A 25,297-nucleotide genomic window follows, 5' to 3' on the forward strand; every position below is an offset into this window, starting at 1 on the left:
AAATCTGATTGGTGGACAGGCCGTGGTCATGGGTAGCTTCGATCGTCTGAGGTTGTACATTTGGAACACGAGGAGGTCTCTATGGGAGGAGGCGCCGTCTAAAGAGATTAAGAATTTGTATACTGTGACGGCGTTGGCTTGGAAGCGCGACGGGTCGAGAATGACGTGCGGCGGTTTATGCGGTGTGGTTATGCTGTTTGAGTCAGGTCAGCCATTTTGACAAGATGGCGCCGTTTTTTCATATTTGTTTTTGTCACTCTAGTGTTAAAAAGGACCGTCTGGAAGGACAAGTACGAGATAACTTACGTCGGCCCGAGTCAAGTCCTTGTCAAAGCTATGGATGCCAACGAGCGCGGGGTTATCATAAAGTCGCAAAATGGCGGCGAAATTGATGACGTCAAAATCATGGGAAAAGACTTTTATTTTGTGGCACGTACAGACGAGACGCTTTTGGTGGTGGATTTGCAGCGGAATTTACTGAGCGAAGTTAGTTTGGGTTTTGTTAATTTAGTCACTATAAGGGTTTTTTATTTTAATTTTGAAGGTACCGTGGAATAACTCCGGTCGCCACGAAAAATTCTACTTTGATTATGCGACCGTGTGTTTGGTTTTCAATGCAGGCGAACTCACTCTGATCGAGTATGGCGACAACGACGTTCTTTGCTCGGTTCGGACCGAGTTTGCCAACCCTCATTTGATTAGCGTGCGTCTAAATGAACGTCACCAAACCACTGATAACAAAAAATTAGCCTATTTGTTAGACTTGAAAACTATATGTATAGTGGATTTGATGACGGGGATGTTGATGGCGCAGATCACCCACGATTCAAAGATCGACTGGCTGGAGTTGAACGAAACCGGGCTTAAGTTACTCTTCCGGGACAAAAAACAAAGGTACTTTTGTGAAATGGGAGATTTTTGCTAATTTCGGGTTGTAGATTAGTACTAGTGGACACCACCACGCAACAAAAGCAGTGTATTTTCACCGGGGTTAGTTTCGTGCAGTGGGTGGAGGGTAGCGACGTGGCGGTAGCCCAAGCCGGTACTAGTTTAGCCATTTGGTACAACATTGACCTACCCGAAAACCCGACTATAATGAACGTGAAAGGTGACGTGACCGACGTGGTACGAAACAACGGCAAAACTGAAGCCGTTTGCGTGGACGGTAACAACATAATTAATCTAGAGTTGGACGAAGGCCTAGTGGAATTTGGTACAATCGCACGCAAATGTTTTGAGCCTATGGGCGGATCATTTTTGCCTGCCCTCACCGAAGAAGGCGGTCCAAATCCTTCAAGGGCAGAATTTGTAGGTAGGCTCAAACTACAACGAAATTTACATTTGGTAAGAAGTATTTATGGCTCACACCAGTTCTCTCAAATTTGTCGGAGAAGATTTAGCAGGTAGTTGTTCCCATAAAATAATGGTCACTTTCGTTCGTGAGTAACGATGGTACGGACAGGAATTATTTTGCTTTCTAACATCTTTCGACCAATTGTTCCGTATAAAAAATTTCATCACTTTTTCCAATAAAATACTCTTAAATGTTCATAATAAATAAATAAATAAATAAAAAACGATATTGTCGAGTGTCCCCTCTAAAAAATTTATGACGTCACCTCAAAATTTTGCAGAATAAATCCTATCTTAAATGTATAAAATATGATGAGTTTTTATACTTGTGATTTATCACTGCATTAATATTTTTTAGATTTGGTTATACAGGGTGTCTCAAAAAAGTTAATGACTGAGTCAATTTATTTTATTGAAGAAATCAAGAATAGCAAAATTGAATGCTTTGAAATATTGTAGATGTTTTGAAGTTTTTGTAAGCATGGTAACTTTTTCGAAAATTTGATTAATATGCGCAAAATCAAAAATCTGACAAAATGAAATTCACAAATGCAAAAAACAGAAAATCGAAAAATACGAATCGTAAAAATCAAAAAAATAAAATGGCTAATTAAAAAATCGAAAATTCAATGAATGAAATACCTAGGTCGATCGAAAAGTGGAAATTCACAAACCCCAAAAATCGAAAAATCGAAAATTGAAAAACGGGAAAACCAAAAAATCGAAAAGTAATATTGAAAATTAAAAAAATCAAAAACAAAAATAAAAAAAATCGGAAATTAAAATAATCAATATATATGAAGTAGAAAAAATTGCAAAGCCTAAAAACTGAAACGAACAGAAAAATCGAAAAAGCAAAAAATTGGAAAAACAAAAATTCGAAAAATCTAAAATCGAAAAAGTGGAAAATCGAAAATCTGAATAAAGAAACTTGGAAATTCTGAAAATTGGAAAATCGAAAACCAAAAAATCGGGAAGTAACAAAATTGAAGTCTAACAGTTGAGAATAGAAAAATTGAAAAACCGAAAATTATAAAAATCGACAATGGACAAATTGAAAATCGCAAAATTTAAATTGAAAAATTGAACATGGAAAAATCAATGAATTGAAAAATCGAAAATTCGACTACTCAAATTTTCTAAAAATCGAAAAATCATAAAACTGAAAAATCCAAAATTCTAATGATCGAAAGTCTGAAAACTGAAAATCGAAAATTCTGAAAAGCGGAAAATAGAATATCGAAAAATTTAAAAGAAAGAAAATTGAAGTCTAAAAACCGAAGAATGGAAAAATTAAAAATCAAAAATTCGAAAAATCAAAACCGAAAAATTCAAAGATTTAAAAAGAAAATCGAAAAATCAAAAATCTGATAATTGAAACTCGAAAATTTGGAAAATCGAAAAGTAAAAAAATTGAAGTCTAAAAGCTGAAAAATGGAAAACTGAACAATCGAAAATTCGAAAACCAAATATCGAAAAATCGAAAAACCGAAAAATCGAAAATTTGATAAATCAGATATGCGAAAAACAGAAAATCTGAAAATACAAAACTGGAAAATCAAAAATCTAAAAATGGAAAAGCCGAAAATCGAAAATTCAATGAATCTAATACGTAGGTCGATCGAAAAACTGTAAATTCACAAATCTGAAAAATCGAAACTTTGCAAGATTGAAAAACCGAGAATTGAAAAATCAAAAAACCGAAAAATGGAAAAATCAAAAATCGAAAAATAGGGAAACCGAAAATTCGAAAATTCATAATATTGAAAACTCTAAAAGTCGACAATTCAAAAATCAAAAAATTGGAAAGTAAAATAATCGAAAAATCGAAAAGTAAACAAATTGCAAAGCCTAAAAACTGACGAACAGAAAAATCGAAAAATCGTAAAATCAAAAAGTGGAAAATCGAAAACTGGAAATTGAAAAATCGAAGATTGGAAAATCGAAAAATCGAAAATCGGAATATCGAGAATCGACAAATTAAAAAACCGAAAAATCGAAAAATTAAAAAATCGGAAATCGAAAAATGAAAAAAAAACAAAATTCAAAAATCGAATAATCCAAAACTAAAATAATAGAAAAGTGGAAAAGTAAAAATTGCAAAGTCTCAAAACTGACGAACAGAAAAATCGAAAAATATCTAAAAATGGAAAATCAGAAAATGAAAAAACCGAAAAATCGAAAATCGAAAACTCGAAAAATCGAAAATTCGATGAAACAAATACTCGAAAAAGCGAAAAGTAAAAAAAATTGCAATGCCTAAAAATTGAAAAATCAAAAAATCGGAAAAATGAAAATCGAAAAAAATAAAATCGAAAATGGAAAATCGGAAAGTAACAAAATTGAAATCTAAAAGCTGAAGAAGGGAAAATTCTAAAAAGCAACAATCGAAAAAAGCAAAATTAAAAATTGAAAATTTGAAAAATGGAAAATCGAAAACTCGAATATCGAGATTTTGAAAAATCGTAAAAATGATAATCGAAAAATCGAAATGCTCAAAAATCGAAAATTCGATTAATCAATATTCTAAAAATCGAAAAAACGGACACAAATCCACAAATCTGAAAAATCGAAAATCGAAATATGAAAAATTAAAAAACCGAAAAATTGAAAAATCCCAAATCGAAAAATGGAAAAACCGAAAATTCAAAAATCAAACTATCGGAAAGTAAAATAATCGAAAAATGGAAAAATAAAACAAATTGCAGAACCATAAAAACTGAAACAAACAGAAAAATCTAAAAACCACAAAACCGGAAAAACGAAAATCGAAAAATCGCAAATCGAAAAATCGTAAAATCAGAAAATGGAAAATCGAATAATAGAAAGTTGAAAAATCAAAGGTCGAAAAATAAAACAACCGAAAAATGGAAAATTTAATGATTAATGGAAAATCGAAAAATCGAGAATAGAAGAATTAAAAAACCGGAAAATTGAAAAATCGAGAATTCAAAAATCAAAAAAATCGGAAAGTAAAATATAATCGAAAAATGCAAAAAAATTGCCAAGTCTCAAAGCTGACGAACAGAAAAATCCAAAAATCTAAAAATGGAAAGACGAAAAATCGAAAATTGAAAGAATGGCAAATCAAAAAATCGAAACATCGAAAAATTAAAAAATCGAAAAAACTGAAAACTCGAAAATTCAAAATACCGCAAACTTGAAAAATCAGAAAATTGGAAAGTAATAAAATCGAAAAGTTGATAGAAAAATGGAAACTGAAAAATCTAATTCGATGAAACTGTTGGTCGAAAAAACGAAAAATCGAAAATCGAAGTGACCTTTTTTTGAGACAGGCTGTATAAGTAAATCTAAAAAATATTACTGTAATGATAAATCACAGGTATAGACTCATCATATCAAATTTTACGATGACGTCATGCATTTTTTGGCGAAGATAAGCAAATACATTTTGATCGTGGCTTTGAAAGTATTCTTCGACTTTCGTTCCATTTCAAAATTTACTCTTTGTATATTTCAGTGGTCACAACGAGTTCACTAACTACGCTGAAGTATGCAAAGATTAAATTTGTCACCGAAAAGATGTCGGAAGTAATAAATTATCCTATCGGTCGAAGAACGTTCGGTCCGGTCTTACACCTCGACCCAAGAGAGACCGCAGTAAAGGATAACAAATGGAACGGATAAAATAAAGCGTCAAATATGATTGATAAACTTTAAACCAAAATTATGAAGTTTATAAACTGAACATTTTTTTTTGCTTTTTGAAATGTAATACACTTCAAAAAATGTCCGTGACTTACTTTAATGTGAATTTTATAAGTATGGTCGGCACAATTAGACCTAATATTAGTGTGATTTTGAGCATATTCTCGATGTTATTAGAGCAGGACAGGTTTTTTTTTTCTAACTAATTGACAAGTTTTCTATGTATTCAGTTTTGCAATTCTTGATTTCTTCAATAAAATAAATTGACTCAGTCATTATTTTTTTTGAGTCACCCTGTATGTATAAACAAATCCAAAAAATATTAATGGAATGGTAAATCAAAAAGTATAGACTCATCATATTCTGAACATTTTAGATAGGGTATTTATAAAATTAAAACTAATTCAGAGTAAGTATTTATAAAATTAAAACTAATTTAGGGTAAGAATTTGGTCAACACGTAAATTTCGTTGTAGTTTGAGCCTACCTACAAATTCTGCCCTTGGACGATTTGGACCGCCTCCTTCGGTGACGACAGGCAAAAATGATCCGCCCATAGGCTCAAAACATTTGCGTACCACCACCACGACCCCAAAAACTTGTCTAATAGGTTTTTTTAGGAACGGCCATTAACGACAATGACTACAGCCGGGCCGTGCTTTTTCTAGAATCAATGGGGAATTCGTCGGAAGCGGAGGCGATGTGGCACAACCTAGCCCAAATCGCGTTAAAAGAACACAACTTAGTACTGGCGGAACGATGCAGTGCGGCTCTAGGCAACGTGGCAACGGCGCACTTTCTCAAAGAAACTATAGAAATGGCGGAAAAATATAAAGAGAAGCATGATAGTCTGGAGAGTCCGGAGGTTTGGGCCCGATTGTCAATTTTAACTGGGGATTTAACCACTGCCGAAAATATTTATCTGGAACAAGGCGACATCGAAAGTGCTTTGAGTATGTACAAGAAGCTGCACAAGTGGGATGACGCGTTAAGGCTTGCTGAGCAACGAGGCTACAACAAACTCGCCGAACTCCAAGAGGAACACATGTCTTTGTTGCTGCAAACCGGCCAGTACGAGCAAGTCGGGCAAGTCCTGGAGAAAGAAGGCAAGTTTGAGCAAGCCTTGAACATGTACATCAAGTCGCACAAGTTGCGCCGGGTACCTAGTTTGCTCCTCAAACACACGGAATTGTTGAGTGACCACACTTTAGTGGCGACGGTTTTGAAAAACTTGATTAAGCAAGAGTTGTTTGAGGCGGCTGCCGAAATTTACGAGAAACTAGAGAAGGCGGATTTGGCCATGGAGTGCTACCGAAAAGGAAAAGTTTGGAATAAAGCTGTCGACTTGGCTAGAGAAGTCAGTCCTGATAAGGTCGTGACTTTGGAGGAGGAGTGGGGTGATAGTTTGGTTGAAAGTAAGCAACTGGATGCCGCGATTAGTCACTACATAGAAGCGGGGTGTACCTTGAAGGCTCTAGATACCGCGGTTGTGGCAAAGCAATGGAAAAAAGCCGTCCATATCATAAGAGTGATCGATGACCCTGATTCCGTCAAGAAGTACTACGAGCTCATTGCTAGCCACTTCGCCGGTATTCAAGAGTACTCAACCGCTGAAAGGTTGTACCTTTCGTGCTCCATGTTCAAAGAAGCTGTCGATATGTACAACGAGGCCGGTCAATGGGAAAAGGCGCATAATCTCGCCTCCCAGTACCTAGAACAAGACGAAGTCGCAGACATGTACATCAAAAAAGCGACTCAGTTGGAAGAAAACGGAAAGTACCGAGAGGCCGAGCGCCTCTACGTTTCCGTAAACTCCCCAGACTTGGCCATAGCGATGTACAAAAAAGTCGAACAGTATGATAACATGGTACGACTAGTGGAGAAGTACCACCCCGATTTACTCCAAACTACACACCTCCACCTGGGACAACAACTAGAGTCGCAAGGGAAATACCGAGCGGCCGAAATACACTTCCTGGCCGTTAACGAATGGAAAGCGGCTATGAACATGTACAGGACGTTGACCATGTGGGAGGAGGCCTACAGAGTGGCCAAACAAAACGGGGGACCGACTGCGGCCAGTCAGGTCGCGTTTCTGTGGGCCCGCACTCTCCCCATTGACTCGGCCATCAAACTACTCAATAAGTATGGGATTTTAGACGCGTGTGTCAACTACGCCTGTGAAACGTACCAATTCGAGTTTGCTTTCCAGTTGTGCAAAAACCTACAAACTAAGGTAAGTATTTAATTAAGTACCTTAATCACGGGCATTGATTAAATACATATAGATAGACCCATGCTATTGTTTGGAGCTAACAGGCCAAAGGCGTGCATAGGCAACCCAAATTACAGCAACAATATATTTAATAAATCTATCACTCGATAGAGGGCGACGAAAAAAATGTGTAAAAATCTCATAGTAACTTTGCCGTTATTTCTAGTCAAGTAGATTTTATTTCGTTTAAAAGTTTCTGATAAATAAATGGCATTATTATAATGAATAAAAATAAATAATACAAACAAATTATTACTTGTTATTTTAAATATTTGTTAGTGCTAACATTATTATAAATACGGTCCGGTAACTCAAATTTTACAGTACGAGTGAGATGTTTCAGGACGAGGCGACCGTAGGAAGCCGAGTCTTTAATTTCGAAACGAGTACTGCGAAAAGAGTTACCGGACGTATGTCGTTATGGATTTTATTTCATACTGTCAACATATTTTTTTTTTCGATAAATAATTACTATTTTGAGAAAAAGTTCAAATCGAGTCACTTTTTCTGACATCGTTAGCAATCGCTGTTTGGCAAAGTTTTAATTTGTTTATTCCTGCAAATCAGCATCAAAAATGTTTAAACACATAATAACACTTTACAGGACTTGTCCTTTTTAGCTCAATTTTACCGGACTTGTCCGTTTTTTTTATTTTACCGGACTCCTTCAAATCCAGTAAAACGTCAAATTTGACACAGTATGAAATAAAATAAATGTAAATAACACATTGGAAAATGCTTTTAAATGCGTTTTCTCAAAACTTACTATATTTTTTTAGAAAATTTATTAGACTAGAGACGGACAGATATATACTAAAGATAAAACATATATATATATATATTTTTTCAGTTTTTCCATTTTTCAATTTTTCGTTCCTTCAATCCTCCCATTTTACAGTATTTTAATTCTTCATTTTCTTTTCCATAATTTTTGATTTTATAGTTTCTTCGTTTTACAATTTTACAATGTCGCCTTTTCGACTTTTCAATTTCTCAATGTCACAATTCTTCCTTTTTACAACTTTCGGTTTTTCAATTTTCCGATTTTTCACTTTCTTCATTTTTCAGTTCCTTGATTTTAAATTTTTTGATATTTCGTTTCTTCAGTTTTTCGATTCCGTAATTGTTCTATTTTTCAGTTTCTTCATTTTTCAATTTTTCTATTTTACAATGTTTCGTTTCTTCAGTTTTTCGATTCTTCAATTTTTCGTTTTTTCAATATTCCGATTTTTCACTTTCTTCATTTTTCAGTTCCTTAATTTTAAATTTTTTGATTTTTCGTTTTTTCAGTTTTTCGATTCCGTAATTGTTCTATTTTTCAGTTTCTTCATTTTTCAATTTTTCTATTTTACAATGTTTCGTTTCTTCAGTTTTTCGATTCTTCAATTTTTCGTTTTTTCAATATTCCGGTTTTTCAGTATTTTTTTTTCATTTTCTTGCTTATTTTTTCAATTTCTCGTTTCTTCAGTTTTCCTCAATTTTATGATTTTATAGTCTTTTCATTTTATAATTTTACAATGTCGTCTTTTCGACTTTTCTATTTCTCAGTGTCACAATTCTTCCTTTTTACAACTTTCGGTTCCTTGAATTTTCCGATGTTTCACTTTCTTCATTTTTCAATTTCTTGATTTTAAATTTTTTGAATTTTCGCTCATTCAGTTTTTCCAGTCCTTAATTCTTCTATTTTTCAGTTTCTTCATTTTTCAATTTTTCGATTTTACAATGTTTCGTTTGCTCACTTTTTCGATTCTTCAATTTTTCGTTCCTTCAATCTTCCTATTTTGCAGTATTTTAATTCTTCATTTTCTTGCTTATTTTTTCAATTTTCCGTTTCTTCAGTTTTCCTCAATTTTTGATTTTATAGTTTCTTCATTTTACAGTTTTACAATGTCGTCTTTTCGACTTTTAAATTTCTCAGTGTCACAATTCTTCCTTTTTACAACTTTTTGTTTCTTCAATTTTCCGATTTTTCACTTTCTTCATTTTTCAGTTCCTTAATTTTAAATTTTTTGATTTTTCGTTTCTTCAGTTTTTCGATTCCGTAATTGTTCTATTTTTCAGTTTCTTCATTTTTCAATTTTTCTATTTTACAATGTTTCGTTTCTTCAGTTTTTCGATTCTTCAATTTTTCGTTTTTTCAGTATTCCGGTTTTTCAGTATTTTTTTTTCATTTTCTTGCTTATTTTTTCAATTTCTCGTTTCTTCAGTTTTCCTCAATTTTATGATTTTATAGTCTTTTCATTTTGTAATTTTACAATGTCGTCTTTTCGACTTTTCTATTTCTCAGTGTCACAATTCTTCCTTTTTACAACTTTCGGTTTCTTGAATTTTCCGATGTTTCACTTTCTTCATTTTTCAATTTCTTGATTTTAAATTTTTTGAATTTTCGCTCATTCAGTTTTTCCAGTCCTTAATTCTTCTATTTTTCAGTTTCTTCATTTTTCAATTTTTCGATTTTACAATGTTTCGTTTGCTCACTTTTTCGATTCTTCAATTTTTCGTTCCTTCAATCTTCCTATTTTGCAGTATTTTAATTCTTCATTTTCTTGCTTATTTTTTCAATTTTCCGTTTCTTCAGTTTTCCTCAATTTTTGATTTTATAGTTTCTTCATTTTACAGTTTTACAATGTCGTCTTTTCGACTTTTAAATTTCTCTGTGTCACAATTCTACGTTTTTACAACTTTTTGTTTCTTCAATTTTCCGATTTTTCAATTTCTTCATTTTTCAGTTTCGTGATATTAAATTTTTTGATTTTTCACTTTCTTCATTTTTCAGTTTCTTGATTTTAAATTTTTTGATTTCTCGTTTCTTCAGTTTTCCTCAATTTTTGATTTTATAGTTTCTTCATTTTACAGTTTTACAATGTCGTTTTTTCGACTTTTAAATTTCTCAGTGTCACAATTCTTCCTTTTTACAACTTTTTGTTTCTTCAATTTTCCGATTTTTCACTTTCTTCATTTTTCAGTTTCGTGATTTTAAATTTTTTGGTTTTTCACTTTCTTCATTTTTCAGTTTCTTGATTTTAAATTTTTTTGATTTCTCGTTTCTTCAGTTTTCCTCAATTTTTGATTTTATAGTTTCTTCATTTTACAATTTTACAATGTCGTTTTTTCGACTTTTAAATTTCTCAGTGTCACAATTCTTCCTTTTTACAACTTTTTGTTTCTTCAATTTTCCGATTTTTCACTTTCTTCATTTTTCAGTTTCGTGATTTTAAATTTTTTGGTTTTTCACTTTCTTCATTTTTCAGTTTCTTGATTTTAAATTTTTTGATTTCTCGTTTCTTCAGTTTTCCTCAATTTTTGATTTTATAGTTTCTTCATTTTACAATTTTACAATGTCGTCTTTTCGACTTTTCAATTTCTCAGTGCCACAATTCTTCTTTTGACAACTTTTTGTTTTTTCAATTTTCCGATTTTTCGCTTTTCAGTTTCGTGATTTTAAGTTTTTTCATTTTTCGTTTCTTCAGTTTTTGATTTCATATTTTGTTCAGTTTCGATTTTACAATGTTTCGGTTTTTCAGTTTCTCGATTTCACAATTCTTCGTTTGTACAATTTTTGGTTTCTTCAATTTTTCGATCAAAATTGGAAAGTTAAAAATTGAAAATATTAAAGTTTTAAACAATATTGATAACTTGAAAAATCGAAAAACCAAAAATTAAAAAAAATGAAAAATTGAAAAACCGAAAAATATAAAAACGAGAAGTTGAAACATCCAAAAATCGAGAAATCGAAAAATGGAAAAATGGATGAAAAACTTGTCCGTTTTTTTTTATTTTACCGGACTCCTTCTAATCCAGTGAAACGTCAAATTTGACACAGTATGAAATAAAATAAATGTAAATAACACATTGGAATTTTTTTCTACGCTTTCGTGTGCTCGCTTTTGTTACTAATAATACAAAGGAAAATGCTTTTAAATGCGTTTTCTCAAAACTTACTATATTTTTTTAGAAAATTTATTAGACTAGAGACGGGCAGATATATATTAAAGACGAAGCATATGCATTCATATAATATATCTTAAAAAACGGAAAACATATGCCGCATAAAGTCAAAAATAAGACATTTTCTTTCACATTTTATGACGTAAAATACAATTAAGTATATCGATAACTCTCTACTGAAAATTTATTGAAATATAATTTGTGTTAAAAAAAGATTTTTGTGGTTTTATGGTTTATTAAATAATATCAAGAACTTGTATTATATATTAAAAACATTTATTGTAAATAAGAAAATTATGTAAATAAACCATAAAACCATACAAAATTTTCCTGCGACCTCTATTCAAAATCACAATTCACCAATAGGAATTAAGGCACAAAGATGCTTCACTGAATTTATTACCGATTTTTCAAGAAAAGTATGTTTATAAGCCTATAAGCGTCTAACGGATTAAAACAACAAATAATAATCACAATTTATTGGTTTTATTTGTTCATTATAATAATCCCATTTATTTACCAGAAACTTCTAAATCAAATAAAATCTGGTTGAGAAATATCCGCAAATTTGTGTTAGGCTCATCGAAAAAAAAAAAAAATAGATTAATTGAGAAATCCGAAAACTAAAAATTCAGAAACGTGAAAATTTGAAAAATAAAAAAATATTGAAGAACTAAAAAATCAAAAAATCTAAAATTTAAAACATTGAAAATTTAAAATATCCTAAAATTTAAAAATCGAAAAACTGAAAAATCAACGAATCGAGAAGGGGAAAATTTAAAAAATTGGAAAATTGGAAAATCGGATAAATCAAAAATCAAACATCGAAAAATCGAGAAACCGAAAAGCAAAAATCGAAAAACCAACAAATCGAAAAATCGAAACATTGTAAAATTCAAAAATTGAGAGATCGAGAAATCGAAAAATCAAAAGACAAAAAAATCGAGGAGTCGAAAAATCAAAAAATTGAGAAACCGAAATAGGCCAAAATCGAAAAACTGAAAACTTAAATATGGAAAAATTGATAAAGCGAGAGATTGAATAATCAAAACATCGAAACATCCAAATCTCAATAAATTGAAATCTCAAAAAATTTAAAAATTCGGAAATTTGAAGAATTAAAATATAGAACTGGAAACTCGAGAAACCGAAAAATCTAGAAATTTAAAAATTAAAATATGGAAAATTTGAAAAATTGAGAAATTGAAATATAAAACAATCGAAACATTGAAAAATCTAAAGTATAAAAAACAAAAAACTGAAAATCCAAAAATAAAAAATAGAAAAATCTAGAAGTCGAAAAATCAAAGAATCGAAGTATTGAAAAATATCAAAACTGAAAGAAATATCCAAAAATTGAGAAATCGAAAAACCAATAAAGCGAAGTCGAAAAATCGAAGAATTGAAGAACTGAAAAATCGAAACTTTGAGAAGTGGGAAAATCAAAAATAGACTAATTGAGAAATCAGAAAACTGAAAATTTAACGCAAAAATTTGAAAAATTGAAAAATTTAAATACTGAAGAACTGAAAAGTCAAAAAATCGAGAAATCGAAAAATCTAAAATTTAAAACATTGAATAATTAAAATATCGCAAAATTGAAGAATCGAGAAATCCAATTCAATTTGAAAAATTGAAAAATCGGGACGTTGAAAAATTGGAAAATCCAAAAATGTAAAAGCTCAAAAGAAAAAAATCTAAAAACCGAGAAATCCAAAAATCGAAACATCGAAAAATTCAAAAACTGAGACTTCGAGAAATCGAAAAATCGGAGGATCGAGAAATTGAGGAGTCGAAAGCCGAAAAGGAAAGTTAAAAATCAATCAAAACAACGAAATATCTGAATTCGATAAATTGAGAAATTAAAAAATTGAATAATCGAAAAATTTTAAAAAAGAAAAACAGGAAAATCGAAAATTAAAATTCAAAAAATCGAAAAATTGAAAAATTGAAATATAGAAGAATTGAAAACTCGAGATATCGAAAAACCTAGAATTTTAAAAAATGGAATATTAAAACATCGAAAAGTTGAAAAATTGAGAAATCGAAGCATTAAACAGTCGCAGAATTGAAAAATCCATCAATTCAAAAATCGAAAAGTCGAAAAATTGAAATATTGAAAAATCTCATAACTGAAAGAAATATTCAAAAAATTGAGAAATTAAAAAATTGGAAAATTGAGAAATCGAAAATCTAAAAAAGCAAAATCGAAAAAATTGAAGAATTGAAGATGTGAAAAATCCAAACTTTAGGAAGCCCAGAAATGGACAAATAAAAAAAATACTTTAGAAATCGGCAAACTGAAAATTTAGAAACGTGAAAATTTGAAAAATTGAAAAATCGAAATATTTTAAAAACCGTAAAGTTGAAGAGGACAAAAATTGAGAAATCGTATCATTGAAACATCGAAAGATTGAGAAATCGAAAAATAAAAAAATCGAGAAATAGAAAATTTGAAGAATGGAAGAATCGGAAAAGCCCAAAATTGAAATATTGAAAAATTGAGAAATCGACAAGCTGAAAAATCCGAATAGGGTATTTATAAATCACAAGATCAGGACTATGCTAGTTTTTAAAATTTAAATTACATTATAAATTGGAAAATGTTGATTTTTTTTCCAAAAATCTTGACGTCTAAGGTGAAAGCTCGACACGGATGCATAAACCGTAAATGGGGGATATACTATTGTAAAATTTGGAGATTGCGTCATTTTATTGTTCGTGACAAATTTTGGTGAGTGTTTTACCATTTGATAATACAATTTGAAATGTAAATTTTGTGATTCGGGAACATTATGTATTAAATCGTTAAGATGTTCAAGAACTTTGTTCACTTATTCGTTGTAAAGTCCAATGGTCGAAATGGGTTAGGTAGTTTAACTTTAATTACCATTTATGTTTTCATCAACACTAACAAGTATTTAAAATAACAAGTAATAATTTGTTTGTATTGTTTATTCATTATAATAATTCCATTTATTTACCAGAAACTTTTAAACGAAATAAAATCTAATCGACTAGAAATAACGGCAAAGTTGTGTTAGGCTCATCTGCCAACGTTGTAAATTATCTAAATGTTTACTATGAGATTTTTACACATTTTTTTCGTCGCCCTCTATCGAGTGGTAGATTTATTAAATATATTGTTGCTGTGATTTGGGTTGCACATGCGCGTGATTGATCTACAAGCTTTTCGCCGGCGTTTGGCGGCCGCATGTCGGTGCGCCATCTCTTGTTCGCTCCAAACAATAGCATGGGTCTATCTATATGTATTTAATCAATGTCACGGGTGACCCATTTGTGGCCGAAGGTAACCGAAGTCCACTACAAGTACGCAATGGCGCTGGAAGACGACGGTAAGTTCCAGCAAGCCGAATCCGAGTTCATACTAGCCGAGAAGCCCAAAGAGGCGGTCCTAATGTACATCCACTCCAAAAACTGGATCAACGCGCTTCGGATTGCGGAAACCTACGAACCCGCGTCGGTTCCAGAGGTATTACAAGCGCAAGCCGCCCAGTGTTTCCACGACAAACAGTTTTCTGAGTTCGAGGTACTACTTTTGCGAGCGCAAATGCCGGAATTGATAGTCCAGAAGTACAAAAGTGAAGGTACAAAGTTCGTGTGTGTTGACTCAAAAAAAAAATTGTCGTTCGATTATTGTAGACATGTGGGTGGATGCACTCAGAGTCTGTAAGGACTATCTGCCCCACTTGTACCCGACGCTCCAGTCTGAATATAGCAACTCCCACCATGACAAGATGTCGGACGTCAATATAGAGACCCTTCTTTCCAAAGCTAACGAGTGGGCTTTGGCTGGTCAACACAAACAAGCGATTGATTGTCTCCTTCAGGTGAACACGACGATCACGGAACCGTCGATTGTGAAAAGAGCCCTTCTGAGGGCTGCCGATATGGTCAATAAGTTTCTCTTCGGACAAGAAGCTCTTGATATTATTAAAGTATTGTCGCCAAGGCTAGTCGAAATAGGTGAACACGGAGTGGCTGCACAGTTATACATTAGCATGGACATGATGAAAGAGGCAATCGATACCTTTATTAGTGCGGAAGAGTGGAACAAGGCTCGAAAAGTAGCAAAAGAGCTGGAACCGGCCTATGAAAGCTACGTCGAAAGCAAATATAAGGATCGCCTTTTGAAAAAAGGCGACGTTGAGCAACTCGCCGACGTTGGTACGTTAACACCCACCCATTTCCACTTTTATCACGCTATTTTAGACATCATTGGAGCCTTAGACTTGTTGGCCGAGCAAGGACAATGGGCTCGTTGTATCGAAAAAGCTAAAACCCATAGTGCCCCTATTTTACACAAGTACGTGGCTTTGTACGCCGCCAAGCTACTCAAAGACGGGTTTATTAAAGAATCTTTGAACCTCTATTCCACGTACGGTGCCCCCGCGATGCCCCAAAACTTCAACATCTACAACCACATAGCCTCGGAAATTTTTGCCCTGCCGGATATTTCGGGTCCGTCTAGTTTCGGGGTTTGGGAGCAACTAAGACAAATGCTTTTTGAAATTGTGGGTTAGCCAATTTGTACGGTACCGGTTTGACTTGGTTATGTTGTAGAACGAGGGGTTAGAAGTGGCTGCCAATATCAACATGGAAACGAAACTTCATTTCAGGAATTTGCTACTCATTTCGCACTATTACGCCTTAAGGTCGGCTTGTCGCCAAGTCCCGTCTTTGAAATCAATAGGGGTGAAAATCAGTGCGGCTTTGTTGAGGTACACTGATATCATCCCTGCTGATAAGGCTTTCTACGAAGCGGGGAAAGATCTGAAAGAAGAGGGAAAACTCTCGGAAGCGTTCGTTTTTCTTAATCATTATTTGGACTTGTGTGAGGCGATTGAAGAGGGAGAAGGTCAACTGGTGGATCACTCTGATCTAGTCCAGACTGACTTTCCGTCGAATATTCCTCTTCCGAGTCGACTGTATTTGGGTGAGGACCCACGCGAGCACGACAATGTTAGAGAATGGGTTTTGACTGTGAGTATGGATCAACGCATAGATCAGGTGATGTTGTCACACAAACTAATTTTTTTTTACGACTGAGTGATTTTAGACGCTACCTATAGACGACAGGCAACTGTATGAGGCGTGTCTCCAACCAGGAGAACAACCCTGTATAGTGTCGGGGTACCCGATCCGAAAACAGGCTGTCAGTTTTGCGAAATCTTCAAATCAAGCCAATAAAGATATCTGGTCGAAGCTGAATATGGGGTCAAAAATGGCGCCCGAGTCGAACGTGCCCAACGTTTTGTCGTTCATTACGAAGTGGTGTGGAGCACCCAGTACTTAAGGATGTTGGTTTTGTGGTGTGGTAGATGCACCCATTTTTTTAGTAGCCACTGTTTGAGAATAGAGTAGAAAAATAAATTTGTGCTTTCGAGTTTTTTTATTATATCCTGTATACTTAATAATAATAATGGGTTGTCCATATATAGTTTGTTTCAGGTTTAATTATTTCTTATAGGTTTAACAATATTTTGCGACTTGAATTGAACTTTTATTCTCGACGGCGGCACTCAAGGCGTAGCGTTTCCGAGGCCATTCATGGTATTGAAAATGTTTTCCTTGGTCAATTGCGGCAATGTTAGGAGGGTGGATTTTAATTAAACTTTTTAATTATGTTTCTCGTGTGGTACTATTTCTTCGTGGGGTGCGCTTACCTTTAGGTCTGATAACCCTCGAAGAGTGGATGATACGGTCAATTATGTAACAGTCTTGCAAAAGCTCAAAACTGAGGAGTTCTATCGCCTATTGAACTCCATACTTTATTTCAGATTTCGCTTTCTCTTGTTTTTTTTTTTAAATATCAAGAATATTGATTGCTATTCGTCTCAAAACAGATTAGGTATTAACTACAAGGGTTTACATTTTGCCTTTTTTTTTTTTTAATATACACAGCCATTTTCTCATAACAAGAAACTTACATGGTCAAAATGCAATATTTTTGTAAGGAAATATGGATTTTGCAATTATGGGGCGGAGCGTAATTTTTTTTTATTCGCCATAAACCAAGGCTAGCCGAGCTTAACTTCAAAATACTCATTTCTTTACAAGAAATTAAGACATGTTTTCGAGTTTCGTGTTGTGCAAACAATACTATGCATATTAAGAAAAAAAGGCAAAATGGTGCCCCGCCCACCCACCCCATCTTAATCGTGATATATTTTTTTATTCGTAGAAACTTAAAATATGTTTAAAATGGTAATTTTTTTAAGAAAATATGGATTTTGCAATTAGGCTGCGCCCCTAGGTCTGGCAACGAATAAGAAATTCAACCCGATTAAAATCGGGGCGGATGGGCGGGGCTTCTCTTTTGGTTTTCTTTTTCAATTAAAACCAACATTTAGTTTTTTGTTTGTAGAACATAAGTACTTAAGAACTTATTTCACATGGTGATTTCTCGTAAAAAAAAGATTTTACAATTAAGCACCGCTCCTCGACTTACGACGAATAAAAAAAATCATCAGAATTGAAATAGGGCGGGCGGGCGGGGCTTATATTTTGCCTTTTTTTTTTTCTTAACATACGTAGCCATCTTTTCACAATAAGGAACTTAGAACATGCATGGTTAAAATGTTACATTTTAGCACGGAAATATGGATTTTGAAATTATGGGGCGGAGCCTATTTGCAAAATCGGTATCTAAATTTTCCTTTTTAAACATGTTTTAAGTTTCCATGTGGTGAAAAAAAAATTACACATATTAAAACAAAAAGACAAAATGTAAGCCCGCCCACCCGCCCTATCTCGATTGTGATGATTTTTTTTTTATTCGCCGTGTACTAAGAGGGCGAAACTTAACTGCAAAATACTTATTTCTTTACAATAAATTACTAAGTATATTAAGAAAAAAAGGCAAAATATAAACCCCACCCACCCACCCCATCTCAATTGTGATGATTTTTTTTATAGAAACTTAAAATATGTTTAAAATGACATTTTTTTTTAGCGAATATGGATTTTGCAATTATGCTCCACCCCTCGGTCTGGCAACCAATGAAAACTTCATTACTATTTAGATCAGGGCAAATATGGCTGGGGCTTAATCTTTGGCTTTAATTTTTTCTTAATATACATAGTATTCTTTGAAGACCATACTCAAAAACATGTTTTTAATTTCTCCTCGAGAAATGGTTATTTTGCAGTTATGCTCCGCCCTCTTGGCTCACGATGAATAAAAAAAATAATTACAATTGAGACAGGGTGGGTGGGCGGGGCTTACATTTTGCCTTTTTTTTAATATACACAGCCATTTTTTCATAACAAGAAACTTACATGGTTAAATTGCAATATTTTTGTAAGGAAATATGGATTTTGCAATTATGGGGCGGAGCCTAATTTTTTTTTATTCACCGTGAACCAAGGGGGCGGAGCTTAACTCCAAAAGACTCGTTTCTTTACAAGAAATTAAGACATGTTTCCGAGTTTCGTGTTGTTCAAACATTACTATGCATATTAAGAAAAAAAGGCAAAGTGGTGCCCCGCCCGCCCACCCCGTCTCAATTGTGATAATTTTTTTTATTCATAGAAACTTAAAATATGTTAAAAATGGTAATTTTTTTTAAGAAAATATGGATTTTGCAATTAGGCTGCGTCCCCAGGTCTGGCAACGAATAAGAAATTCATCCCGATTAAGATCGGGGCGGATGGGTGGGGATTCTCTTTTGGTTTTCTTTTTCAATTAATACCTATATTTAGTTTTTTTTGTAGAACATAAGTACTTAAGAACATATTTCACATGGTGATTTCTCGTAAAAAAAGGATTTTACAATTAAGCTCCGCCCCTCGGCTTACGACGAATAAAAAAAATCATCAGAATTGAAATAGGGTGGGCGGGCGGGGCTTATATTTTGCCTTTTTTTTTTCTTTAAGTTTCATGTTGTGAAAGAGAAATTTATACATATTAAAACAAAAAGATAAAATGTAAGCCCACCCACCCGCCCTATCTCGATTGTGATGATTTTTTTTATTCGCCGTTAACCAAGGGGGCGGAGCTTAACTGCAAAATACTTATTTCTTTATAAGAAATTACTAAGTATATTAAGAAAAAAAGGCAAAATATAAACCCCACCCACCCCATCGGGGGCTTAATCTTGGGCTTTAATTTTTTCTTAATATACATAGTATTATTTGAACAACAAGATATTCAAAAACATGTTTTTAATTTCTCCTTGAGAAATAATTATTTTGCAGTTAAGCTCCGCCCTCTTGGCTTACGACGAAAAAAAAAAATCATCACAATTGAGATAGGGCGGGTGCGCGGGGCTTATATTTTGCTTTTTTTTCTTAATACGTGTTGTCATCTTTTCACAACAAGAAACTTAACACAAATTTAAAATTGTAAATTTGTATAAGGAAATATCGATTTTGCAATTACGCTCCGCCCCTCGGTCTGACAACGAATGAAAAATTCATCACGATTGAGATCGAGGCGGATGGGTGGGGCTTCTTTTTTGGTTTTCGTTGTAGAACAAAAGTACTTAAAAACATTTCACATGGTAATTTCTCGTAAAAAATAAGCATTTTACAATTAAGCTCCGCCTCTCGGCTTACGACGAATAAAAAAAAACATCATCAGAATTGAGATAGGGCGGGTGGGCGGGGCTTACATTTTGCCTTTTTTTTAATATACACAGCCATTTTCTCATAACAAGAAACTTACATGGTTAAAATGCAATATTTTTGTAAGGAAATATGGATTTTGCAATTATGGGGCGGAGCCTAATTTTGTTTTATTCGCCGTGAACCAAGGGGGCGGGGCTTAACTCCAAAATATTCATTTCTTTACAAGAAATTAAGACATGTTTTCGAGTTTCGTGTCGTTCAAACATTACTATGCATATTAAGAAAAAAGGCAAAATGGTGCCCCACCCACCCACCCCATCTCAATTGTGATAAACTTTTTTATTCATAGAAACTTAAAATATGTTTAAAATGGTAATTTTTTTAAAGAAAATATGGATTTTGCAATAAGGGTGCGCCCCTAGGTCTGGCAACGAATAAGAAATTCAACCCGATTAAGATCGGGGCGGATGGGTGGGGCTTCTCTTTTGGTTTTCAGTTTTCTTTTTCAATTAATACCTACATTTAGTTTTTTTTTTTTTTTGTAGAACATAAGTGCTTAAGAACATATTTCACATGGTGATTTCTCGTAAAAAAAAGGATTTTACAATTAAGCTCCGCCTCTCGGCTTACGACGAGTAAAAAAAATCATCATCAGAATTGAGATAGGGCGGGTGGGTGGGGCTTACTTTTTGCCTTTTTTTTTAATATACATAGATAGCCATTTTTTCATAACAAGAAACTTACATGGTTAAAATGCAATATTTTTGTAAGGAAATATGGATTTTGCAATTATGGGGCGGAGCCTAATTTTGTTTTATTCGCCGTGAACCAAGGGGGCGGAGCTTAACTCCAAAATACTTATTTCTTTACAAGAAATTAAGATATGTTTTCGAGTTTCGTGTTGTTCAAACATTACTATGCATATTAAGAAAAAAAAGGCAAAATGGTGCCCCGCCCACCCACCCCATCTCAATTGTGATAATTTTTTTTATTCATAGAAACTTAAAATATGTTTAAAATGGTAATTTTTTTTAAGAAAATATGGATTTTGCAATTAGGCTGCGCCTCTAGGTTTGGCAACAAATAAGAAATTCATCCCGATTAAGGTCGGGGCGGATGGGTGGGGCTTCTCTTTTGGTTTTCTTTTTCAATTAATACCTACATTTAGTTTTTTTTTGTAGAACATAGGTAGTTAAAAACATGTTTCACATGGTGATTTCTCGTAAAAAAAAAAGATTTTACAATTAAACTCCGCCCCTCGGCTTACGACGAATAAAAAAAATCATCAGAATTGAAATAAGGCGGGTGGGAGGGGCTTATATTTTGCCTTTTTTTTTTCTTAACATACGTAGCCATCTTTTCACAATAAGGAACTTAGAACATGAATGGTTAAAATGTTACATTTTAGCACGGAAATATGGATTTTGAAATTATGGGGCGGAGCCTATTTGCAAAATCGGTATCTAAATTTTCCTTTTTAAACATGTTTTAAGTTTCCATGTGGTGAAAAAAAAAATTACACATATTAAAACAAAAAGACAAAATGTAAGCCCGCCCACCCGCCCTATCTCGATTGTGATGATTTTTTTTTATTCGCCGTGTACTAAGAGGGCGAAACTTAACTGCAAAATACTTATTTCTTTACAATAAATTACTAAGTATATTAAGAAAAAAAGGCAAAATATAAACCCCACCCACCCACCCCATCTCAATTGTGATGATTTTTTTTTATAGAAACTTAAAATATGTTTAAAATGACAATTTTTTTTAGCGAATATGGATTTTGCAATTATGCTCCACCCCTCGGTCTGGCAACCAATGAAAACTTCATTACTATTTAGATCAGGGCAAATATGGCTGGGGCTTAATCTTTGGCTTTAATTTTTTCTTAATATACATAGTATTCTTTGAAGACCATACTCAAAAACATGTTTTTAATTTCTCCTCGAGAAATAGTTATTTTGCAGTTATGCTCCGCCCTCTCGGCTCACGATGAATAAAAAAAATCATTACAATTGAGACAGGGTGGGTGGGCGGGGCTTACATTTTGCCTTTTTTTTTTAATATACACAGCCATTTTTTCATAACAAGAAGCTTACATGGTTAAATTACAATATTTTTGTAAGGAAATATGGATTTTGCAATTATGGGGCGGAGCCTAATTTTTTTTTATTCACCGTGAACCAAGGGGGCGGAGCTTAACTCCAAAAGACTCGTTCTTTACAAGAAATTAAGACATGTTTCCGAGTTTCGTGTTATTCAAACATTACTATGCATATTAAGAAAAAAAAAAAAAAGCAAAATGGTGCCCCGCCCACCCACCCCATCTCAATTGTGATAATTTTTTTTATTCATAGAAACTTAAAACATGTTTAAAATGGTATTTTTTTTTAAGAAAATATGGATTTTGCAATTAGGCTGCGCCCCTAGGTCTGGCAACGAATAAGAAATTCAACCCGATTAAGATCGGGGCGGATGGGCGGGGCTTCTCTTTTGGTTTTCTTTTTCAATTAATACCTATATTTAGTTTTTTTTTTTTTTTTTTGTAGAACATAAGTACTTAAGAACATATTTCACATGGTGATTTCTTGTAAAAAAAGGATTTTACAATTAAGCTCCGCCCCTCGGCTTACGACGAATAAAAAAAAATCAACAGAATTGAAATAGGGCGGGTGGGCGGGGCTTATATTTTGCCATTTTTTTTTAATATACATAGACATCTTTTCACAATAAGGAACTTAGAACATGCATGGTTAAAATGTTACATTTTAGCAAGGAAATATGGATTTTGAAATTATGGGGCGGAGCCTAATTGCAAAATCGGTATCTAAGTTTTCCTTTATAACATGTTTTAAGTTTCGTGTTCTGAAAAAGAAATTTACACACATTAAAACAAAAAGACAAAATGTAAGCCCACCCACCCGCCCTACCTCAATTGTGATGATTTTTTTATTCGCCGTCAACCAAGGGGGCGGATCTTAACTGCAAAATACTTGTTTCTTTACAAGAAATTAAAAACATGTTTTTGAGTATCGTATTGTTCAAACAATACTATGTATATTAAGAAAAACGGTAAAATATAAACCCCGCCCACCCACCCCATCTCAATTCTGATGATTTTTTTATTCTTAGAAACCTAAAATATGTTTAAAATGGTAAATTTTTGTATAAAATATGGATTTTGCAATTAGGCTCCGCCTCTAAGGCTGGCAACGAAAAGAAAACTTCATTACTATTTAGATCAAGACAGAAGACAGGTATGGGTGGGGCTTAATCATTAGCTTTAATTTTTTCTTAATATATATAACAACAATTAAAAACATGTTTTTAATTTCTGGTAAAGAAATAAGGATTGAGCAGTTAAGTTCCGCCTCCTTGGGTCACAACGAATAAAAAAAAATCATCACAATTGCGATAGGGCGGGTGGGCGGGGCACCATTCTGCCTTTTTTCTTAATATGTGTTTCGATTTTTTTACAACAAGAAACTTAAAATATGTTTAAAATGGTAAATTTGTCTACGGAAATATCGATTTTGCAATTACGCTCCACCCCTCGGTCTGATAACGAATGAAAATTTTCATCACGACTGAGATCGAGACGGATGGGTGGGGCTTCTCTTTTGGTTTTCCTTTTTAATTCATACATTTAGTTTTCTGTGCATAACACGATTACTTAAAAACATATTTCGCATGCTAATTTCTTGTAGAAAAATAGGGATTTTACAATTAAGCTCCACCTCTCGGCTTACGACCAATAAAAAAAAATAATCAGAATCGAGAGAGGGTGGGTGGGCGGGGTTTATGTTTTGCCTTTTTTTTTTAATATCCATGGCCATCTTTTCACAACAAGACACTTAGAACATGGTTAAAATGGTACATTTTTGCAAGGAAATATGGATTTTGCAATTATGGGTCGGCGCCTAATGGCAAAATTGAAATTTTTTCATACACATTTTCCATTTTAAATATGTTTTAAGTTTCATGTTATGAAAAAAAGTCTACACATATTAAAACAAAAAACAAAATGTAAGCCCGCCCACCCGCCCTATCTCAATTGTGGTGATTTTTTTTATTCGCCATGTACTAAGGGGGCGGAGCTTAACTGCAAAATACTTATTTCTTTACAAGAAGTTACTAGGTATATTAAGAAAAAAAGGGGAAAATATAAACCCCACCCACCCCCCCATCTCAATTGTGATGATTTTTTTATTCATAGAAACTTAAAATATGTTTAAAATTATATTTTTTTTAGCGAATATGGATTTTGCTATTATGCTCCGCCCCTAGGTCTGGCAACGAATGAAAACTTCCTTACTATTTAAATCAGACCAGGTATGGGTGGGGCTTAATCTTTGGCTTTAATTTTTTCTTAATATACGTAGTATTCTTTGAACAACAAGATATTCAAAAACATGTTTTTAATTTTTCCTAGAGAAATACGGATTTTGCAGTTAAGCTCCGCCCTCTTGGCTCACGACCAATAAAAAAAATTGGTCTAAAGAGTTTAGACAGTACTTCCCTCGCTGTCGGAAACTTGACGACTGCATGCCTATTGTGTTTTTTTTCTCATTACATTTTTGTAGTGGGAATTTAAAAAAAAATTGCGATGACGTCATCAACATTTTTGCAAGGACACGTATATCAGTTGGGATAGATGTAGTGTAATACTAAGAATAAAATTATTATATTCTCAAATTTTCGGGAAAATGAATTGGGTCGTTTTGAATATTGATTTGTAATAATCAATAAAATAACGAAACAATTTACTCACGTATACGTATCAGAGGCAACTGAAAATCGTGTATGTATAAACATTCTTAATTTAAGATGACAGGCGTAACAGCATACGTGAGAGTCAAACAGAGAAACTGTAAACAAAACGACCATCGGTTTTATTGCTTCGACTTCCGCTTAATATATAAAACATTGGGTTTTATTTTAATTCTTGACGGTGAAATTCACAATTGGTTGATTATAAACATGTCTATTTCATATTCGCGGAACCAAGTGAGCGCATAAAACAAATGCAGGTCTGTAATGTTAAAGTCGATGTAAATAAGCGTGCTACCCTTATGTTTCAACCGAGTTTTTCCTTTAACCAATTTTGTGTCTACCAAATTGGGTTGGTTGGGGTGTAATACTAATAATAAGTGTTGCCTTTAATTTAATCAATAAAATAAATTGACTTCATTAATTTTTTTAAACCACCTCTTAAGAAAATCTAAAAAATATGAATGGAATGATAAATCACAAGTACAAACTCATCATATTTTTTGCATTTTAGATACGATTTATTCAGCAAAATTTAAGGGTGACGTCATCAATTTTTTTAGGAGGGATGAACAAATACATTTTGAACAAAAGTTTACCATGCTTATAATAACTTTAAAATATTCCCAAGATTTCAAAGCATTCGGTTTTGTAATTCCTGATTAAATCGATAAAATAAATTCACGCCTT

The 25,297-nt window shown here is 33.2% G+C and overlaps 1 protein-coding gene across 1 annotated transcript in view; it reads left to right on the forward strand.

Moving 5' to 3' along the window:
* The window catches only part of LOC135127703 (intraflagellar transport protein 172 homolog), a 41,955-nt gene extending 25,298 nt beyond the window's left edge, over positions 1-16,657 (forward strand). The window contains exons 4-13 of the mRNA XM_064054263.1: positions 20-206; positions 263-486; positions 545-894; positions 939-1,213; positions 5,643-7,258; positions 14,556-14,853; positions 14,909-15,433; positions 15,479-15,780; positions 15,830-16,276; positions 16,326-16,657. Coding sequence (XP_063910333.1) covers positions 20-206; positions 263-486; positions 545-894; positions 939-1,213; positions 5,643-7,258; positions 14,556-14,853; positions 14,909-15,433; positions 15,479-15,780; positions 15,830-16,276; positions 16,326-16,562 — 4,461 coding nt within the window. The 3' untranslated portion in view covers positions 16,563-16,657. The remainder of the gene's footprint in view (positions 1-19; positions 207-262; positions 487-544; positions 895-938; positions 1,214-5,642; positions 7,259-14,555; positions 14,854-14,908; positions 15,434-15,478; positions 15,781-15,829; positions 16,277-16,325) is intronic.
* Positions 16,658-25,297: the final 8,640 nt, after the last annotated feature.

This window comes from Zophobas morio, unplaced genomic scaffold (assembly GCF_036711695.1).
Source record: "Zophobas morio isolate AGI-343-1 ecotype UQ-CSIRO unplaced genomic scaffold, CSIRO_AGI_Zmor_V1 ptg000012l, whole genome shotgun sequence".
Classification (NCBI taxonomy): Eukaryota; Metazoa; Arthropoda; class Insecta; order Coleoptera; family Tenebrionidae; genus Zophobas; species Zophobas morio.